The sequence below is a fragment of the Psammomys obesus genome, unplaced genomic scaffold (assembly GCF_907164565.1).
Source record: "Psammomys obesus unplaced genomic scaffold, mPsaObe1.curated_primary_1811, whole genome shotgun sequence".
NCBI lineage: Eukaryota > Metazoa > Chordata > Mammalia > Rodentia > Muridae > Psammomys > Psammomys obesus.
In genome coordinates, this window is record NW_026596120.1 from 16,007,566 (window position 1) to 16,026,313 (window position 18,748).

The following is an 18,748-nucleotide window of genomic DNA, read 5'->3' on the forward strand; positions in this document are numbered from 1 at the left end:
ATAGATAGATAGATAGATAGATAGATAGATAGATAGATAGATAGATAAAATGAAAGAAAATAAAAGAAAAAATAGAAGATAGAAATAGAAGATAGTATCTAATGGAATATTTTATACCATTCTTTCAGATTGTCTTTTATCTTGGTGATCTTCACAGTTGTATTTGTTTTCTTTGTAATTTCTATTTTATAATCTTCTTCCTTCTATTTTTGGATTTATTTTGGTTTTTATACAAACTTGTTTGTTTTTTTGTTTGCTTGTTTGTTTTAATGGTGCTAGGGATTAAATCCAAGGCTTCATGTATACTGGCAAGTGTTCTACCACTGGGCTTCATCCCTACTCGTCAAATCTCTGTGGCTACATGGAGAAACCCTACCCTGTCTTCAAAACAAAACAACAACAAAAGGAAATTCAGAGACCTTGCTTCAAATGGAAGAGAGGAAGGAGTGAGGAAGGGAAAGAGAGAAGAAAAGAACCTAGCAAGATTCCAAGAAGCTGGGAAAGAAGATGTGTATATGCATTACACTCATTAGCAGCATCTAAAATCCATCTGAACCTGACAGGATTCAAAGGGTATTTATTCTAAGGGTATCGATCTGAGAACCCATATGATGAAAAACAGAAAGTGATGCAGATAGCTGGGGAGTCTCGGGTTAAATTGAACAGAAGATCTGGACAATATAAAGGACAGTAAAGCACATGGCAGTGTTAGAGCAGATGAGGGTGGGAATAGAAGAATATAAATAACATCAGTGCAGAAAGAGGGCTGCTGTTATGAACAGCCTCTGAAGGGCAGAGCACACGTCCTCAAACTCCTTCAAAATCCAGTGATAGTTTAACACACTGTTCAGTTCAGTAAACTGGTAGTCTGTTATCACCCAAAGCTTTTTCCTCTTGAGTATTATAGGCCAGGAAAGGCCAGAATTAATTGAGAAGGCCTAGGGGTGACTAGATAACCTAACCCTAGACTAAAGAATAAAAGAAAAGGTTTGTGGACAGCTGGAAAGATGGGTGAGTGGGTACAGTGCTTGCTGTTCATGGCAACATTCATCTGTAATCTCAGGACAAGGAGGCAGAGACAATGGAATCCTTGGGACTCATGGGCCAGCTTGTCTAGATCAACAAGAAATATGTCTTGAAAAGAAGGTTAAGAGAATTGAAGAAGACAACCAATGTCAACTTCTAGCCTCCATGTTTACACACATGAACACAAACAAACACGTGTACATACAAACATTGAAAGAACTGCACTGGTAGCACAGTCCTGGAATTTCACATGCTTGGGAAGCTAAAGAAGGAGAATTGCAAGTTCAAGGTCTGACTGGGTATGTTCAGCCGCAGCCTGGCAACTTAGTGAGACCCTATCTGGGAACATAAAATACAAAAGGGGGGGGGGGGATATAGTTCAGTGACCAAGGGCTTTCTTTGCTATTGGGCATATGGCCTTGGGTTCAATTCCCTGTGTCACAGAAGAGAAGGGAAAAAAAATTTCTACACTAGTTCAAAAACCAGATGTTAGCTTGGGGTACCTGAGGATTGCCAGTTTGAGGTCAGCCTGAGCTACAAAGTGAGACCCTGTCAAAAAAAAAAAAAAAAGAAAGAAAAAGAAGAAAAAAAGTTGAGGTTAGTTAAAGGAAGCAGGGAGTTTAAATAGGAGAATCTAGAGAGAGCTTGTCAGCTATGGAGATGCAGCTGCCTTTACAATTGTTGGAGCAATTTACAAGTGCCCAGCACTGAAGATGATCAGCACTCCGGGGCTGTCAATCTGCTTTGAGAATCTCTACTCAGATAACTGCCTCATGTACAAACATGTGATTTCAGGAAACTCAGAGGACACTCCACAGTCATCACTCCACTTCAGGCCGCAGGCTCAGCACAGGGACTCCACCACACATTCCTGCGTCACTTGGGCAAGGATACTACAACCTCAACTCTGGATTTGCGCCTACCTCTCTGTCAAAAGACTGGCTAAATGCTCATCTTTCTATCACTCAAACAACAGTTTTTGGAAGAACAGCCAGCCATTTCCTGAGGATGAACACAGAAGATCTGTGGCTGTTTTCTCAGCCCACGTCTTCTCACTCAGACGGTCTTAAAAAATCCAACTAGAACCTAGACATAACGACATACACCTGCAATCTCAGCACTTGAAAGGCTAAGGCAAGAAGATTACAGAAAGTACATAGTTAGCCTGGCTTACCGTGAGTTCCAGGCCAGCCTCAGCTATACAGAGCAAGACCCTGTCTCAACACCCCCTATATCCAACCTCCGAAAAGAAAACAACTAGAAATGCATATTCTCCCAGTAAAAACTCCATGGAAGAAAGGATACAGCAATCTCTATTTTCAATAGAGGTACTTACCATCCAGCAGGCCTTCCTCGTCATCCCTGTCATGCTCCTCCACTGCCACCTCCTCCTCCTCCTCCTCCTCTTCCGCATCCTCCAGCTCCACGTCCGGGTCCAGGTCTGGATCGCTCCCTGAGGCGGATTCGTCTGACATGGCTCCCAGAAGTCCTCAGTGGGCATTACCGACTCATGTCCACTGTAGGGTCCTAAGAGGAGGTCAAGGAGCATCAGAATCAACCAGGGTTTCACTTAGAAATACAAACCTTTCCAAGAAAAAGATACTGAAAGGTGAATCCCTGGAGCTTTATAAAGCAAAGCAAACCAAATCCAAATCTCAATCTTCTCTGTGAAAATGTTACCTTGATAAACATTCTGCTGAGTTTGCCCAGTTCAAGCATTTCAGGGGCCACTTTGACAAGAAGTAACAGCAACAAAATAAAAACTGGGCGTCTTAAAGTTCCCATTTGTTCATTCCTTCCTTTTATTCCTCCAGTTCCCTGAAAACCATCTCCCATTCCCATACCTGCCCATCCATACACAAACACTTATTTACACTCCCAGGCACTGTTCTAGGTACAGCAGGAAGAAAAGAACATAAGAAGTGTGAGGGCTGGTGCATGCCACGGGGAGCTGCTACCATACACTTGGTGTCAAGGAAGTCCTCACTAAGCAGACTAGAGGACACCTGAAGTGTGTGTTTCAGGCAGAGTGAGCATCAGAGGCAAAGGCCTGAATCAAGGGAATGAGGAACACTTATAAGAAATGGGTCCTGTGTGGAATAGGGCAGGATATGGCCATAGAACATCACACAGTAGGAGTTTCACGCTCCAATAAACTGAACCAAATATGGACTTACTGAGAAGTTGACTGTTTGCCACACTGTCACTCTGCCCAAGCTTGTAGGGAGCCTCATGTAAGGTATCAGTGGCCATGTTTGCTTTTAGGCTCTTCTCGCCTAGTTCCAACCACATCTTCCAAAAAGCTTTGCAAAGTTGAGATGCCCTCAACTTCCGGAATCACATTTCTCTTCTGAATTCTATTAGCCCTACTAAACCTACAACCCCACCCCTGAACAGTTCATAGTGGGTGCCTCTTGACCCCACAGTAAACCTCCAGGGCAGGCATATAAATAGAAATTATCTTTATACTGTGGGTATTCATTCATCTGTATTCCCTGCCTCACTTGCCAATCTGGTGTGCCACATATACTACATACCACAACTATCTCTTCCTTTCTTCTTCCCCCTCTCTTTATTTCATCATCCCTACCCAGTCCCCACAACTTTATTGTTAAATATAGGGGCATCTCTTTCCTCCTCTTTTTTAGTTTGGTGTGGAGAATCACAGTTGTTTGTTTTTAAGTCAGGGTGTCAACCGGCAATGTGGCCAAAGCTATCCTTGAACTCCAGGTCCTCATATCTTCACCTCTCAAGTCCAAGGATTATAGGTATAAACCACCACAACTGGCTTTAGAGATAATTTCTAACTAATAAGTGCCATTAAGTACCCAGATGCCTGTCATTCTAGGAAATGAGATTTAAAGCAATAGAGTAAAAGTCATAGTAACGAAGAATATGCTTCTACATACTCTCAGTTAATAATAGCTGCTTCACAACAACCTCAGTCCCCCCAAAAAAATGCTGGGCGTAGTGGTCCACACCTTTAATCCCAACACTCAGGCAAAGGCAGGTGTACCTCTGTGAGGTCTAGGACAACCAGAACTACATGAGATACTGACTAAATAACAAACAAAACAAAAACACCACCACAGCCTTTAAGCTCCTGAGAGAAGCAAATATTGTTTAAATATCTATCTACTACATATGATAATAAGGCATGAGATACCAGCCTAATCTACGTAAGTTCCAGACCAGCAAAGGTTACATGGCAGGATCCTATGTCATCACTCTCATTATCCTCCTCATCAAGAACAGCAGTATAATGTCTAACAAAACCCTGAGTTAGAAAGAGCATTTTAGAAGGAATCTCTTGTATCTATATGGAAACATTACCTGTCAATAAAAAGCTGATGGCCTATAACTTAGGCAGGAAATAGGAAGTGGGACATCCAGCAGACAGAAAGGATTCTGGGATAGAGCCAGCTGCACAGATTCAGCCAGCAAGATATGAGGAAGGGAGATGCATGGTACCTGAACACAGGTAACCAGCCACATGGCAGGATATAGATTAGTATAAATGGGTTATTTTAAATTATGAACTAGTCGGAAAAAAGCCAAGTTATATGGCCTAGGTATTTGTAAAAATATTTTGAGTCTCATGAGTCATTATTCCAGAAGCTTAGGGCTGGGAAGAAAACTACCCCCAACAGTGCATCTGAAGCTGCCTTTAATCCCAGCATTCGGGAGGCAGGGGCAGGAGTTTGAGGACAGTCTGGTCTATAGAGTTAGTTCCAGGACAGCCAGAGATATACAAAGAAACCTTGTCTTGAAACCCCACATACCAAAACAAACAAACAAACAAACACACACATAAATCCTAGGACCCCTGTCCATTACCATGCAGGATCACCATGCAGCACAGGTGGGGCAGAAGACACCCAGATGGCCCCAGAGCTACTAAGATGAGCAAGTAAGTAGTGGAGAGATGGGACAGAAAAGGAAGCAGAATAGTATCTGTACAATGAAGAGAAGTGGAACTAGAGAGAGAACAGCATGATATGAGCAGTCTGTGCTACCATCTGAGGCCTTGCTACTGCAGAGGAACATGTCTAGGTCCACGGCCCAACACTGTTGGGGTCTGGGCCAATGTTACTGGCCCATATTATCACCAAAGGCCATTCAGAAGTCCCTGGTCTGAGCTGCCACCTGGGCCATGCTAATGCCCATAGGCCGGTAAGAGTTGGCCCTGACCCCTTACCAGCTGTAGCACTGGGGTGAGCTCACCCTGCCTCTCACTGGTGCAGTGCTGAAGAGCTGGCCCCAATGGCATGAACATTAGGGAAGACTAACAGACTGATCAACTCAGCTACCACCCAGGTAGCTCCATCTACCCCATCTATGAACTAGGGGACATGTGAAGGCCCTGTAGAACCAAAGCTGCAGGATCTCCATGACACAGCGCAACAACAGGATGTGTAAGAGGAATCCCAGTAAGGATCCAGTATAGATAGTGTAGCAGAAGCCAAAGGCCTGAACCAAACCAATGCCACAGCTTCCAAGGTGAGATGTTTTCTTTTTAATTATTATTTTTTAATTTTTATTTGTTTCCTTTTGGCAGGGGAGGATGCAAGGATATGGAAGGATGAAGAGATGAGTGGAAATGGAGTACATGATGTGAAATTCACAAAGGACCAATAAAAAGTTTAAAAAAGCATATAAATACTAGTTATAAACACATGTACACATATATAAAATATAAACATAACCCTGGATTTAATAATTTACCAGGAAACATGAAAATGTTCAGTCTATAGCACTGAGTAATAGCCCATAAGCAAATCCACTAGTCCAAGATTTTATATAATCGAAAGACAAGACTTTAGTCACTACAGAGCACTCACAGCAATCGGTACGGTCTACCAGTCACCACTACGGGTCACTAAAGTTACCTCAAACCCTTTTCATACAGGATAATGACGCTGCTCTGATCCCTCCTGGTGTGTACTTCAAACTCCTACTGAGCATAAATAGTCTTTTGAGTGAACATCAGTCACTTAAAAACACACTAAGATGCAATCAAGGCAGCCACAAAGCTAAACTGACACACCTGAAATATCTTACTTGAAAAGAGAATAAGACTTTTGACAATTTGAAACTTAAAAGAAAATAAGAACAGTTAACACATTCAAGATTCCCAGTAGCACTGCCATGGTAGACAACTCTCTAAAGGCAATACAGTGGGGCAGGACCCAGGGGATTGGCACTACACTCAAGATATATTTACAAAATTCTGAGCTCCAGTAGCTACAGCTCTGAAGATAACCAGCTGCATGACTTAGGGAAGGTCAGTTCTCCTTTAGTTTCAACCACCCTTCTTATTCCAGATGGACCTAAGAGAGATGGACCTAGGTCAGTCTTCAAGATAATCTTCCTGATTCTAGAACAGGAGTTCTCAAAGGGTGATCCAGGAGCTTCTGAGCCCCCTCTGAGTCAACCGCAAAGTCAAATCATATACAGTTTACAAAGTCATTTAAAGTGCAAACCATACCAATGGACTTTTGCATAACACAATACAGAAAATGTCTTGACACATGTTCAAATTCCACACTACAGCTAACTTAAGAAATACTATTTAAGGAAAACGGGGCATGCCTTTAATCCCAGCACTTGGGAGGCAGAGACAGGAGGATATCTGAGTTCAATGCCAGCCTGGTCTACAGAGTTCCAAGACAGCCAGGACTACACAGAGAAACCCTGTCTCAAAAAAAAAAAAAAAACATGAACAAACAAACAAATAAAAAACAAAACAAAAAAAAACTACTTGTCAGAAATGTTCCAAAGTATCAAAGAATACACACAATCATCTGAAAAGTCTGTTTAAAGACTCCTCCCTCTCCAAGTTCGGTTCTGTAGTGCCTATACTTCAACAATGCAAAATGCCAACAATAAAGCATTTAGATACAGAAGGACTAAGAATTCAGCTGTCTCTGTTTAGCCAAACTCTTTCAAATGTGTAAAATAATCAAGCTCTTCTGGTTTTTGTTTGTTTGTTCTAGAAAAGTAATTTTCACTTAAAGTGTTATTTATGAGTTGGGAGCATTTTTTAATGAATTACAGCAGAAAACCCTGGAATACCACTAGGATAAACCAGTCAAGGATATATTATTTCATTCTCCACATAATCATAGCCACAGGGAAAAGCAGCAGAGCAAGAGACACGACAACAGGAGCTGAGAAGATATAACCCCAGACTCTGACAATTTCTCACACAGCCAGGTGTGGTGATGCACACCTTGAGCTCTAGAATTCTGGAGGCAGAGGCAGGTGGATTCAGGTCAGTCTGGTCTATACAACGAGTTCCAGGCCACCCGAGACTACATAATGAGACCCTATCTTAAAACAAAACAAAAACAAAAATATTTTCACATTATATACCAGATCAACCAGGCATAGATCTCACATTCATAGTCTCTGTTCTTGGCTGAAGTGGGAAGATGGCCAAGAATACAGTGAGTTCGAAGCCAGCCTAAGTGACATAAAAAGTCTTTGTCTCAAAGACTCTCCATGAGCCCCCGTAATTCCAGTTCCAGGGGCCCTAATGCCCTCTTCTGGCTTCCACGGGCACCCTGCATGCACACTGATGTACATATCTACATGCAGACCAAGCAATCATACCTATAAAATAAAATCAAAAAAGACTGTGGCAGGGAGTCTATATGAATCTTTTAGAATAAAAATCATTATTTCTGAATTGATACCAATCACAAAAACCATTAATTTAAAATGCTAATTTATGTGTATGTGTGAGTGCCTGCATGTACATATATGCACCACTCAAGTGCTTGGTTGCAGAAGAAGCCAGAAGAGGGCATCCGACACCCTGGAACTGGAGTTACAGGTATTTGGGAACTACAGTGAATTATGGGAGCTGAAGCCAGGTTCTCCACAAGAACAGAAAATGCTCTTAACCACCGAACCATCTTTCCAGCCCCTTCATAATTTTTTAAAACAGGGTCTCACTGTGTTTCTCTGGCTACTCTGGAACTCACTTTGTATACCAGGCTACCCGAGAACTCAGAGATCTGCCTGCTCTGCCTCCCAAGTGCTAGGATTAAAAACATATGCCACCATTAACCCCCAGTACAATTACTTTTAAATCACTACATCTATATAATAAACAAGTTGTTTCTGTTAATATTTTTTGTGAAACGGAGTTTCAAGTAACCCAGGCTGATCTCAGGTTCACTATATATCTAAGGATGGCCTTGAACTCCTGATTCTCTTTCCCCTATCTCCTAAGTGCTAGGGATACAGGCATGTGGCACCATGCCAGCTAAATTGTTTATATACTACTAAATTTTTGTTTCTTTAGTTAATAGCTTCTACATATTTTTCTTTAAAACGTTTTTTTTTTTCCTAAAACAAGATTATCATTCTGCAATCCAGCACAGCCTAAAACACTATGTAATCCATGCTAGCCTTAAACTTACAGCAATCCTCCTGCTTCAACCTCCAGACACGTAAAAAAGTTCTATTCAAACACAACCCTTTCCTCTCAACGTAATGGAACTTTTTCTAATATGTCAAGAGAAAGTCAAGATCAGAGTGAGTATTGAAAGACAAAGGTCCAGAGACTGACTGCAAACATGTCACATGGCAAAGACTCCTCCAAGAACTATTTCAAATTAGAGAAATCAAATGCAGAAGGGGTCTTGGGTTAGACACTGGACCTAGAAGAAAGAATAGTTAAAAAAGGTCAGTGTGGAAGGAGCTGAGATGACTCAGTGGATAAAATCACTTGTATAAGCCTTACACCTGGATTCACACCTGGATCTACACCCTAGATCCCATCTATAAGGAAGTCAGATGTGGTGGTGTACATCTAGTCCCGGCACGCCTTAACAGCAAGATGGGAGGAAGAGATAAGAATCATCTAGAAGCTTTTTGACCTGCTAGGCTACAGTCACGACACAGCAGGGACAATACAAGAGACCCTGCCTCAAAAGAATCAACTCCCAAGTTATCTTCTGTGTTGTGGCACAGTTGTGTGTATGCATGTCTGGATTTTCAAAATATCTGTATAGTGGAAAACTAATTCAACTGAATAAACTCTGTGAGTTAAGTAACAGCATTGAATCAATATTAATTTCCTGACTTTTTAGAACCTGTGGTGTGGTGGCGCACTCCTTTAATCCCAGCAGTTGGGAGGCAGAGATAAGCAGATCTCTTAAGATTGTAGGCCAGCCTGATCTACACAGCTAGTTCTAGTACAACCAGGGCTACACAGAGAAACCCTGCTTAGATAGACAGACAGACAGACAGATAGATAGATAGATAGATAGATAGATAGATAGATAGATAGATAGATAGACAGACAGACAGACATATAGATTTTTTTTTTTGAGGCAGTTTCTCACTTTGTAACCCAGGCTGATCTCAAATGGGCAATTCTCCTGCCTCAGTGTCAAGTGCTAGAATTATTGAGTATCCCACCACAGACAAAACAATTTCTCAAAGAATATTGAACACGATGACACACACCTGTAATCTCATCACTCAAGAGGCTGAGACAAGTGAAATGCTACTCCGCTACTCTAAGCTATTCAAGAAGTTGCAAGCCAGCAAGACCCTGTCTCAAAAATAAATCAACAAAAATGTAAAAATAAAGGCAGCAGGAAGAAAATGTTTCTATTCCTAGTTTTTCAAAGGTTTAAATGCTTTAACAAGCATAAATACATCTTACTTAAAAGTGCAAATCTGAAACATCACCTCGTCTCATGTTAGGTGGAACAACTGGAAGTGCTTGCTTTCCCTCCCGACTTTGATGACTTACGGCTAGAAAGGTTAATGAAGTCTCCTAGTGTCTCCATACATGGACAGGCTAGCCTCTGGCTAAGAGATGGGTCTATTTCTCCTCCCCTGAGCCCAGCAGGAATTAGACAAGAGTCTCACTTGGACTGTCTCTGAAAGGCTCTAGGCATGATCAGCGACATAAATAAATGGCATCCAACAAGCAGGCAGAAATTGGATTAATCAGCTTCCTTTCTTCTTTGTATAGATGTGACCCAGATCTGAGGAGTCTCCTGAGGAGACTTATGTAATTTACCTAAATTACAAGTGTCACCATTATCTTATGGCCAAGTTTATTCTAATCCATGTTCTCCTTCGCCTTGGATTCATTCATATATTTTAACTTATTCTCTCTCCTCCCATCAAGCAACATACAACCAGAATTACATAAACTTTTCCAGTATCCTGTCTCTGGTCTAAGAATAGACATAAATACTGAAGAAATCAGTGACACCGACTATCTATAAGATGTTTGAAAGCAAATGGAGACATTGCCTAATGAACAGAAAAGGCTTTTTTTTTTTTTTTTTTTTTTTTCCCACACTGATCCTGTAACTTCTCTGAGGAAAAGTATTTGAGGATATACAAAACCTACTCTGTAAATTTTGGACATAAAAGCAGCTGCAGGAAAACTCAGGCCATAAGTTTGTGGAAATAGCTCAGTGGATAAAGGCACCTGCTGCTAAGCCCAACAAATAACCCTGAGTCATTGCAAAAAGAGATAACTAGCTCCACAAGCTGTCCTACACACACCTGTGTGTGCACATGCTAAACAAATAATAATATATGATTTTAAAAACATTTTTAAAGATGTACTTATTGCCAGGCGTTGTGGCCCACACCTTTAATCACAGTATTCGGGAGGCAGAGGCAGGTGGACCCCTGTGAGCTCTGACCTACATGGTGAGTTCCAGGATAGTTAGAGTACATAATATGACGAGAGAGAGAGAGATTGATTTATCAAAGATGAACACAAAGCTTTAATATGTAGTTGCAGAGAATGTCATGTGAATCCCCCCTCTCTTCACTTAGAGAACATAGAGATAAAGCCAAACTTGATTGGGCCAAATAAGAAGTATGACATTCAAAATAATTAACAAAAGACATTGTAACATCCAAAGAGCAAAAGCTGAAATGAATAACGAAAAATATTTTAAGGAAAAGGGCATCTGATAGATGGGCTGGAAATGTAGCTGCGCAGGCAAAGTGCTTTCCAACACAGACAAGGCTCTGGGTTCGGTCCTCAGCAGCATATCAAACTGCGTATAGTGGCACACACCTGCAATCCCACACTTGGGAGAAAGAGGTAAGATGGTCAGAAATTCAAGGTCATCTTCAGCAACACAGAATTCAAAGCTAGCCTGTGCTACATGGGGTCCTGTCTCAAAAAATTAAAAACAAAAAAAGCTTGATAATAACTGTAAAGCTGGTCAAAAATCTAATGGCTGTGTCCCTCCTCTGGGGGCTGGGGCGGTAGGAAGGGAACATGGCTAGGGAAGTTGTAGAGGTAACCTACTATTGTTATTTTGCCAAGTGGACATGTTGTCAAACTGCCTTCCTCAATATTTGTTTGTTTGCTTGTTTGGATTTTTCGAGAAAGAGTTTCTCTGTGTAGTCTCAACTGTCCTGGAACTCTCTCTGTAAACAAGGCCAGCCTCAAACTCACAGATATCCCCCTGTCTCTGCCTCTTTCAGTTCTGGGATTAAAAGCATGTGGCCCCACTGCCCAGATATTCATATCCATAAAAAGTGCTGCTCTTAGGCTTTGCAGTAGGCATCACTTAATGCAAAAACCAACACTTAGCCAGTGTACAAAGAAAAGTGACTGTTGAAATCTCAGCTCTAAGTAAGATATCTCTCTCACCCTCTCCAAAGCTCAGGGGAAACAAAGAAGAGGAAATAGAAATCAATTCCCACACTTCTCTAGAGAAAGGCCGTTTTCTGGACAGGATCTGAGTGCTGCACTCATCACCTCCCAGTAGCTGTGGCCACCTACACAAGATGGGGCATGTCAACATTCCATCATGGATACGGAAGGGGCTCATGAGGCCCCACCCTCCCTGAGGAGCTATTGGCAGGCAGTTAATGGTTGTTGGAAAAGAGAAGGTTATTTTCTTCAGTGGTATAACCACTGGTGAGTTGCTCCAATAAATAAGCACTACCCAATGCTCATGTAAGCAATCCTAAACCCAATGGGTCACAAAAACCACGAAACTGGGAGAAAGAGTTAGGAAGAAGAAAGAGACTCAGCTGCAGGAGCAGGGGAGGGACAAGAAAGGGTATGGGATGATATGATCAAAATGCATTATATAAATGTGGAAAATGGTCAAAGAATACATTTCAAATGGGGGGACACTGCAGCAGACCAGTACTTGCCACACAAGTACCAAAGATGTAAGTTTGATCCCTAGCACCCATATAAAAAGCCAGGTCCAGCTCTTCTTTCCTCTGCCATCATGTGCCTTAAGCCTAACCCGGCTTCTTGCCACATCTTCTCACAGACTTTCTGAATCAAGCAATTCCTGGCCAAGAAACAAAAGCAAAATTGTCCTATTCTTCAATGGATTCGGATGAAAATTGGTAACAAAATCAGGTATAACTCCAAGAGAAGACACTGGAAGAAAACAAAGCTGGGTCTGTAGGGATTCACACAATGGCAAGACTGAAGGTTTACACTGAGTCATGGTCCTCATCAACTGGGCCCTATGACATCATCTGGGTTCTATGATCATCGGTCAATCCTACCACATGGAGTTTTACATTTTTAACCTGGAGACTTGTCTAAATTGGAGGTGGAGTTTGTCCCGTAATAAAATGTAGAACCTTTCAAAAAAAACCAGATAGAGCAGCATACACCTGTGCCCCAGGACAGGGGAGGTGGAGCAGGAGAAGCCTAGAGGTTGACTGGCAGCCAGTCTGGCCAAACTGTCAGGTTCCAGTTCCACTGAGAAACTCTGTCTCAACAACTACGATGAAAACGAAAGTGAGAGAGACACCCACTGTCAGCCTCCAGCACGTGCATGAACAGCTCCATATGCATTAACACACATGAACACGTGCAACACCTAAACACAAAAAGAAACAGAAGGGTGGAAGGTTAAGTGACTGATTTTGGAGAAAGAATGATGAAAAGAAAAGTGAGAAAGACTAGCAACTTATTCAGTCCAAAGCCTAAACCCTTTTTGTATAAAGATGCTATGCCAGGCACTGGGAGGTAGGTACAAATACATGCTTCAGAGATGAAAATACAGATGTAGAACAAGAAGCAAAGAATCTGTGTCTCCAAAGCAGAAACAATCAACAAAATGTCACTTGGGGCCACTAAAGCAGCCAGCATCATTTTAATAAATACCAAATCACATCTAATCATAATACAAAAATGAAAAAACAATACTTTTGCCCCACTAGGGAATTTTCAACTCACTCTCTTCCCTCTCACACTAAACACTTGCCTGAATATACTCACACTCTCATCTGGTCCCCTAGGTACCCAGAAATACACACATTTATCCTACTACAGTTTAAAACATCATCTGGCAGAACACGGTGGCACATATCTGCAAGCTCAGCACAGGAGGCTGAGGCAGGAGAATCAAGTTTGAGTCCAGCCTAGACTATATAGCAAGAGCCTGTCTTTAAAGGGGGGGAGGGGCTGTAGTTCCTTGACACAGTGCTTGTCCGTCACAGCCCTAGGCTCAGCCCCCAGCCCAGCATAGTGACATGTGGTTTGGAGGGATGCACAGGAATATAATTCAAGCCTGTAGAAGGTTGAGGTAGAGGACCTACAGCCTAGGCTACACCAAGAGACTGTCTCAAACAAAGCATCAACAACACAAAAAGAGTCCCTGAGGCTAGTTCTGACTCATTAGTGCTCACTGGGTCAACCTACAACAATTAGCAAAGACTATATATGAGACAATAGAGGTGAAGAGTGAAGAGTAGGGCCAGAGAGGTGGCCCACTGAATAAAGGCACCTGCCACCATGCCCGAAGACCTGAGTTTGACCCCCAGGACCCAAATGGTAGAAGGAAAGAACCAACTCACAAGTTGTCTTTTGAGTTTCCACATGCGCTCACATACATGCGCACACAAAAAGTAGAAAATGAGACACTAGACACAACTCCCAAATCTTAGAGACCCAGGCCTGCTTTGGAGCAAGAGGGCTAATGAAGGTACAATCTCTGGCCACTCAGCTGTAGACAGTCATTAAACACTCTTATGACCTCTTCTCAAATATACATTTTCTCAGCATTGCAGCCAAAAAATACAAAAACAAACAAACAAAAAATCTACCCCAAAATGAGAAGGGGTATAAGGGATTAAGAAAGGGCAGGATGACAAGCTAATAGATCCACCCATTCACCACAGCATGCAAGAATGAGGAGTGTAACTATTCATGGTTACATAATGGTAAGGCTGAAGAAAAGGTCCAGTTAAACCAATGGTGATAGCTAACAGAGTAGCACAAACCCAGGGACAGTGACCAAAAAAATGGCTTAGTAGGGAAAGGCTACGTTGGCTGGCCAGAGAGCCCAAAGGATCCACCTGTCTCCACCTCCTTAGCATTTAGATTACAAGAGAATGCCACTATATCCAGCTTTTTAACAAGGGTTCTGGGAATCCAATTCATATCTTCATGCTTGCATGGTAAGCACTTTACCAAATAAACTATCTCCCCAGCTTCTAAACTTTACCATTTTTATAGTAAATAAAATATAGGCATTATAAGAATAATTATAGAAGTATGATGGCACACAATGGCAAGCTCAGCACTTGGTTTGTAAGGGGAGTATAAAGGCAAGAGGACCAGGTTTCAAGGTCAGCTAGCTCCTTTTGATGAGAACAATATGGAGGAAGAACATAGTAGATCACAACTGTTCACCTCATGGCAGACAGAAAATGGCAAAAGTACAAACAGGAAAAGGCCAATGTCAAACAAGACACAACCTCCAGCAATCCACTTCTGGCAACTCGCTCCTACCTCCCAATAATGTTTGGATTTTTTTAACTTTGTTTTATTTTTTTAAAGCTTTATTTATTTATTATTTATACCGTATTCTGCCTGCATGTGTGTCTGCAGGCCAAAAGAGGGCACCAAATTTCACTATAGATGGTGATGAGCCACCTGATGTGGATTCTGGAAACTGAACTCAGGACCTTTGGAAGAACAGCCAGTGCCCTTAATTTCTGAGCCATCTCTCCAGCCCTACTTTATTAATTATTTATTATTATTTATTGTGCATTAGTGTTTTGCCTGCATGTATACCTATGAGAGGTGTCAGAACCTCTGAAACTGGAATTACAGACAGTTTTAAATTGCCCTGTGGGTGCTGGGAATTGAATCCAGATGAACAGCCAGTTCTCTTAACTGCTGAGCCATCTTTCTCCAGCTACTTTGTTCAGATTTTTAATTCAACTTTCAGGAGGCTGAGGCAGAAATATCACCAGTTTGAGGCCAGATTGGAGAAAACTCTTATCTTTACAAAACAAAACAAAACAAAACAAAACAAAACAAAAAAAAAAAAAGATTGATAACATGGGGGCTAATATTTTAAGTTTAAATTACTGTTAAGAGATCCATAAAACAAAAATGCCTCTAACCTGTAAGTCCACTTGCCCAAGAACAGATAAACCTGTGAGACCCAATTGGCCAAAGACAAATAACTTCCTCTAATGCAGGGGGTGGGGTGCTGTTCATATAAGATAACAAACACCTGTTTTTACTTCTGTAAACAAGGTTGGCTGCCTCAACTGCTCAGGATGTGCTTGATCACACATAAGCAGGAAGTACTTTAGAATGCATGCTTGCCCCCAATGTTTGCCCCAACAAAAGCAGAAAGTTACATAGCCTTATAGGTTTTGCCCTTGTAAGTACCTGACTAATGTGGTTTGTGGCCATTCTCCAGGCATGGTCCTGGCCAGTGACCACCATCAAATTTGGCTTACTTCAAATTTGGCTCAAAAATTGTGGTAGTGGTCTTATTCTCACAAGGGGGGTGGGATTAACAGTGAGATGTGTAAAAAGGAACTTGCCATCAAGATCAACAACCTGAGTTTGATCCCCAGAAAGAGAGAACCAACCTGTAAACTGTCCTCTAATCACACACGCACGCACGCACGCACGCACACGCACAGATGAATAAATACAATAATTTTTTAAAGTAATAATAATTTGAAACTAGAGAGTTGGCTCAGTGGCCTGATCTTCCAGGAGCCAGGCTTGATTCCCAGTACCTACAACAGCTCTTGGCTGTCAATAATTTTAGCCTTAGGGTCTGTTGCCCTCTTCTGGCTTCTGTGGGCACAGGGAGGCAAGCAAGTGGTGCACAAAATCCTCATACATATTAAATAAAAGCAGAATAATAATGTGACCTATCAACAGATTAAACCACTGGCTAGATCAGAACTTCACAAGCCAATCAACTGCAGGAACACTAACACAAATACAATCAAAGATGTTCTAGGCAACTCTTAACCTAATCACACTGAAGGTTAAAATTAACTATCGTAAGGACAGGGCAAAGGCTATCTAACAGAAATCTAGAACTAACAGTTAGCCTTCCACCAATCTGAGTTTTAAGTATCCATTTAACCTATACTAACCAAAAAATGAAATAAAATCGCCCTATGGTGAGTGTACGCCTTGATGCCTAAATAGCAAATGCAAAGTATCTTAAGTAGAGGCTCTAAGTTTTCACCAGATGAAGCCTTGCTGAATGATAAACTCATAATCCAAAAGTACAAACACAAGAAAGAGCAAACAGAAGCACAAGTTAGAATGAGACCCTTACAATATGCCGATAACAGATTCTTTAAGGGAGACAAGCTATGGAACTATCTCAAAAGATGCTAAAACACTTCCATAGAATTCAAAACCCAGGGGACTCAGACAAGTAGTTCGATCGTGGGGAGCTTCCCTAGCACATGCAAGGCTCTAGGTTTAATCCTCACTGAATAAAGTGAAAGAAGTGGCATAAATATATATATATATTTCCCCCCCCCCCCAAAGAGAGAGAGAAAGAGAAAAGGATGCCTGGCAATGCTGTTTCTTTCTTTTGAGACAGACTTTCTTTATATAGCCCTAGCTGTACTGGAACTCACTCTGTAGACCAGGCAGGCCTGGAACTCACAGAGATCTGCCTGCCTCTGACTCTTGAGCACTGGGATCAAAGGTGTGTACCACCATGGCCCAGCCTGGCAATGCTGTTTCTACAAACAGAAAATTAAAAAACAAAATTAATTTTTTTAAGTATAAGTCATTCTGTTACATGACCTTAGGCAAATTACTTAACCTCTCAAGAAAGAGAGCTCTGCTCACTTGTAAAACAGGCATCCCCCTTCTAGCTCTATCTTCCTGTAAATGAGGCAGCTTACTTAGTACACACCTACAGGGGCAGGTGGTTCTCTAAGTTCGAGGTCAGCCTGGTCTACAGAGTGAGTTCCAGCCTGTGTATAATTCACAAAGTATTCTTTGCAGATCATTTAAGAAATAATAACAGAAGTGAGCCTGGGCTATGTGAGACTGTCTTAAAATGGAAGAACAAGGCCGGCAACATGGCTGTCTTAGCTGTTTTCCACAATGCTGTGATAAAATACTCTGACAAAAGCAACTTAAGGGAGGAAGAATTTATTCTGGCTCACAGTTCTAGGGTACAGTTCATCATTGCTGGAAGTGCTGGTAGCAGGAGCTCTCAGCAACTGGTTACATTGTTTCCCCAGCAGGAATCAGAAAACAAGGAATACATGAATGCATATATCAGTTCAGCTCCCTTTCTCCACTATTACACAGTCTAGGATCCCATTGACTTGGGAATGGTGACACCCACAGTTGGCCATACCTTGCCTCCTCAGTTAATACAACCAAGCTAATTCCTTAGAAGGATACCAAGAGATTCTTCTCCCAGGTGATCTTAGATTCTGTCAAGTTGACATTTAATACTAACCATCACTATGGCTCAGCCAGTGAAGATAGTTGTCTACCTGGCAACCTGAGTTTGATTCCCTAAAGCCAAGAATCTGTGTAAAGGTCAAAGAAGAGAATCAATTCCATATGCTCTGTGATATATGCATTATGTGCATGTGCACATGAAAACACACCACACACACACACACACACACACTACACACATACACATACACACCACACACACACACACACAACACACATTTTTTTTTAATTAAAGAATAAAAAGAATAGAAATTTAGACTGGCACATTCAATTAGGTTAGTCAGTGACTTCTACTTTGCCTTAGCCTGAGCAGGCAGGCAAGGCAAAACCTTGTGAGGTACATAATGAAAACTACCAATACCTAAACAGATCACTCTGCCAAAAAAGCCATTGACCTAGTTAGGAAAAACATATCTGACTATACAACATACATTAGTGTAAATTTTAAGGTTTCAAGACTATTTTTAAAATATAGTGTATAAGAGGTTTGACAGAAAATAAGAATACTTAGAATCGAACTTAAAACAAGTACTTATATATGAATAGGGGAAAAAAAAACATGAATGAAATACATCCAAAAAGTCGGCCATTTTTATCTCTGGTTGATAGTTTTACCTTAAAAAAAAAATTAATATTATCTTTTTTATTCTTTTGCAAGATGACTTCAATCCTAGCTCTAGGAAAGTAGGATGGTAGGCGCAGGATGATAATAGAAAACTAACCACTTGACTAAATAAACAGTTCAGAGGCCCCACCCACACCCCAGGGCTACAGAGAGAGATTCTATCTTTAAAAAAAAGAGGAAGGGAGGGAGGGAGGGAGGAGGAAGGAAGGAGAGAGAGAGAGAGAGAGAGAGAGAGAGAGAGAGAAAGAAAGAAAGAAAGAAAGAAAGAAAGAAAGAAAGAAAGAAAGAAAGAAAGAAAGAAGAAAGAGAGAGAGGAAGGAAGGAAGGAAGGAAGGAAGGAAGGAAGGAAGGAAGGAAGG

The 18,748-nt window shown here is 41.4% G+C and overlaps 1 protein-coding gene and 1 pseudogene across 2 annotated transcripts in view; one reads left to right on the forward strand and one right to left on the reverse strand.

Annotated features, from left to right (window-relative positions):
* Rad54l2 (RAD54 like 2) overlaps positions 1-18,748 on the reverse strand; it is a 99,173-nt gene that overhangs the window by 60,506 nt on the left and 19,919 nt on the right. For both annotated transcript variants that reach the window (XR_008722818.1, XM_055629677.1), the window contains exon 2: positions 2,363-2,553. Coding sequence is in view for 1 of the 2 variants with exons in the window: in XM_055629677.1 (XP_055485652.1) it covers positions 2,363-2,501 (139 nt within the window). In the remaining variant the exon portion in view is untranslated. The remainder of the gene's footprint in view (positions 1-2,362; positions 2,554-18,748) is intronic.
* LOC129693002 (putative 60S ribosomal protein L39-like 5) lies at positions 8,613-12,458 on the forward strand (annotated as a pseudogene).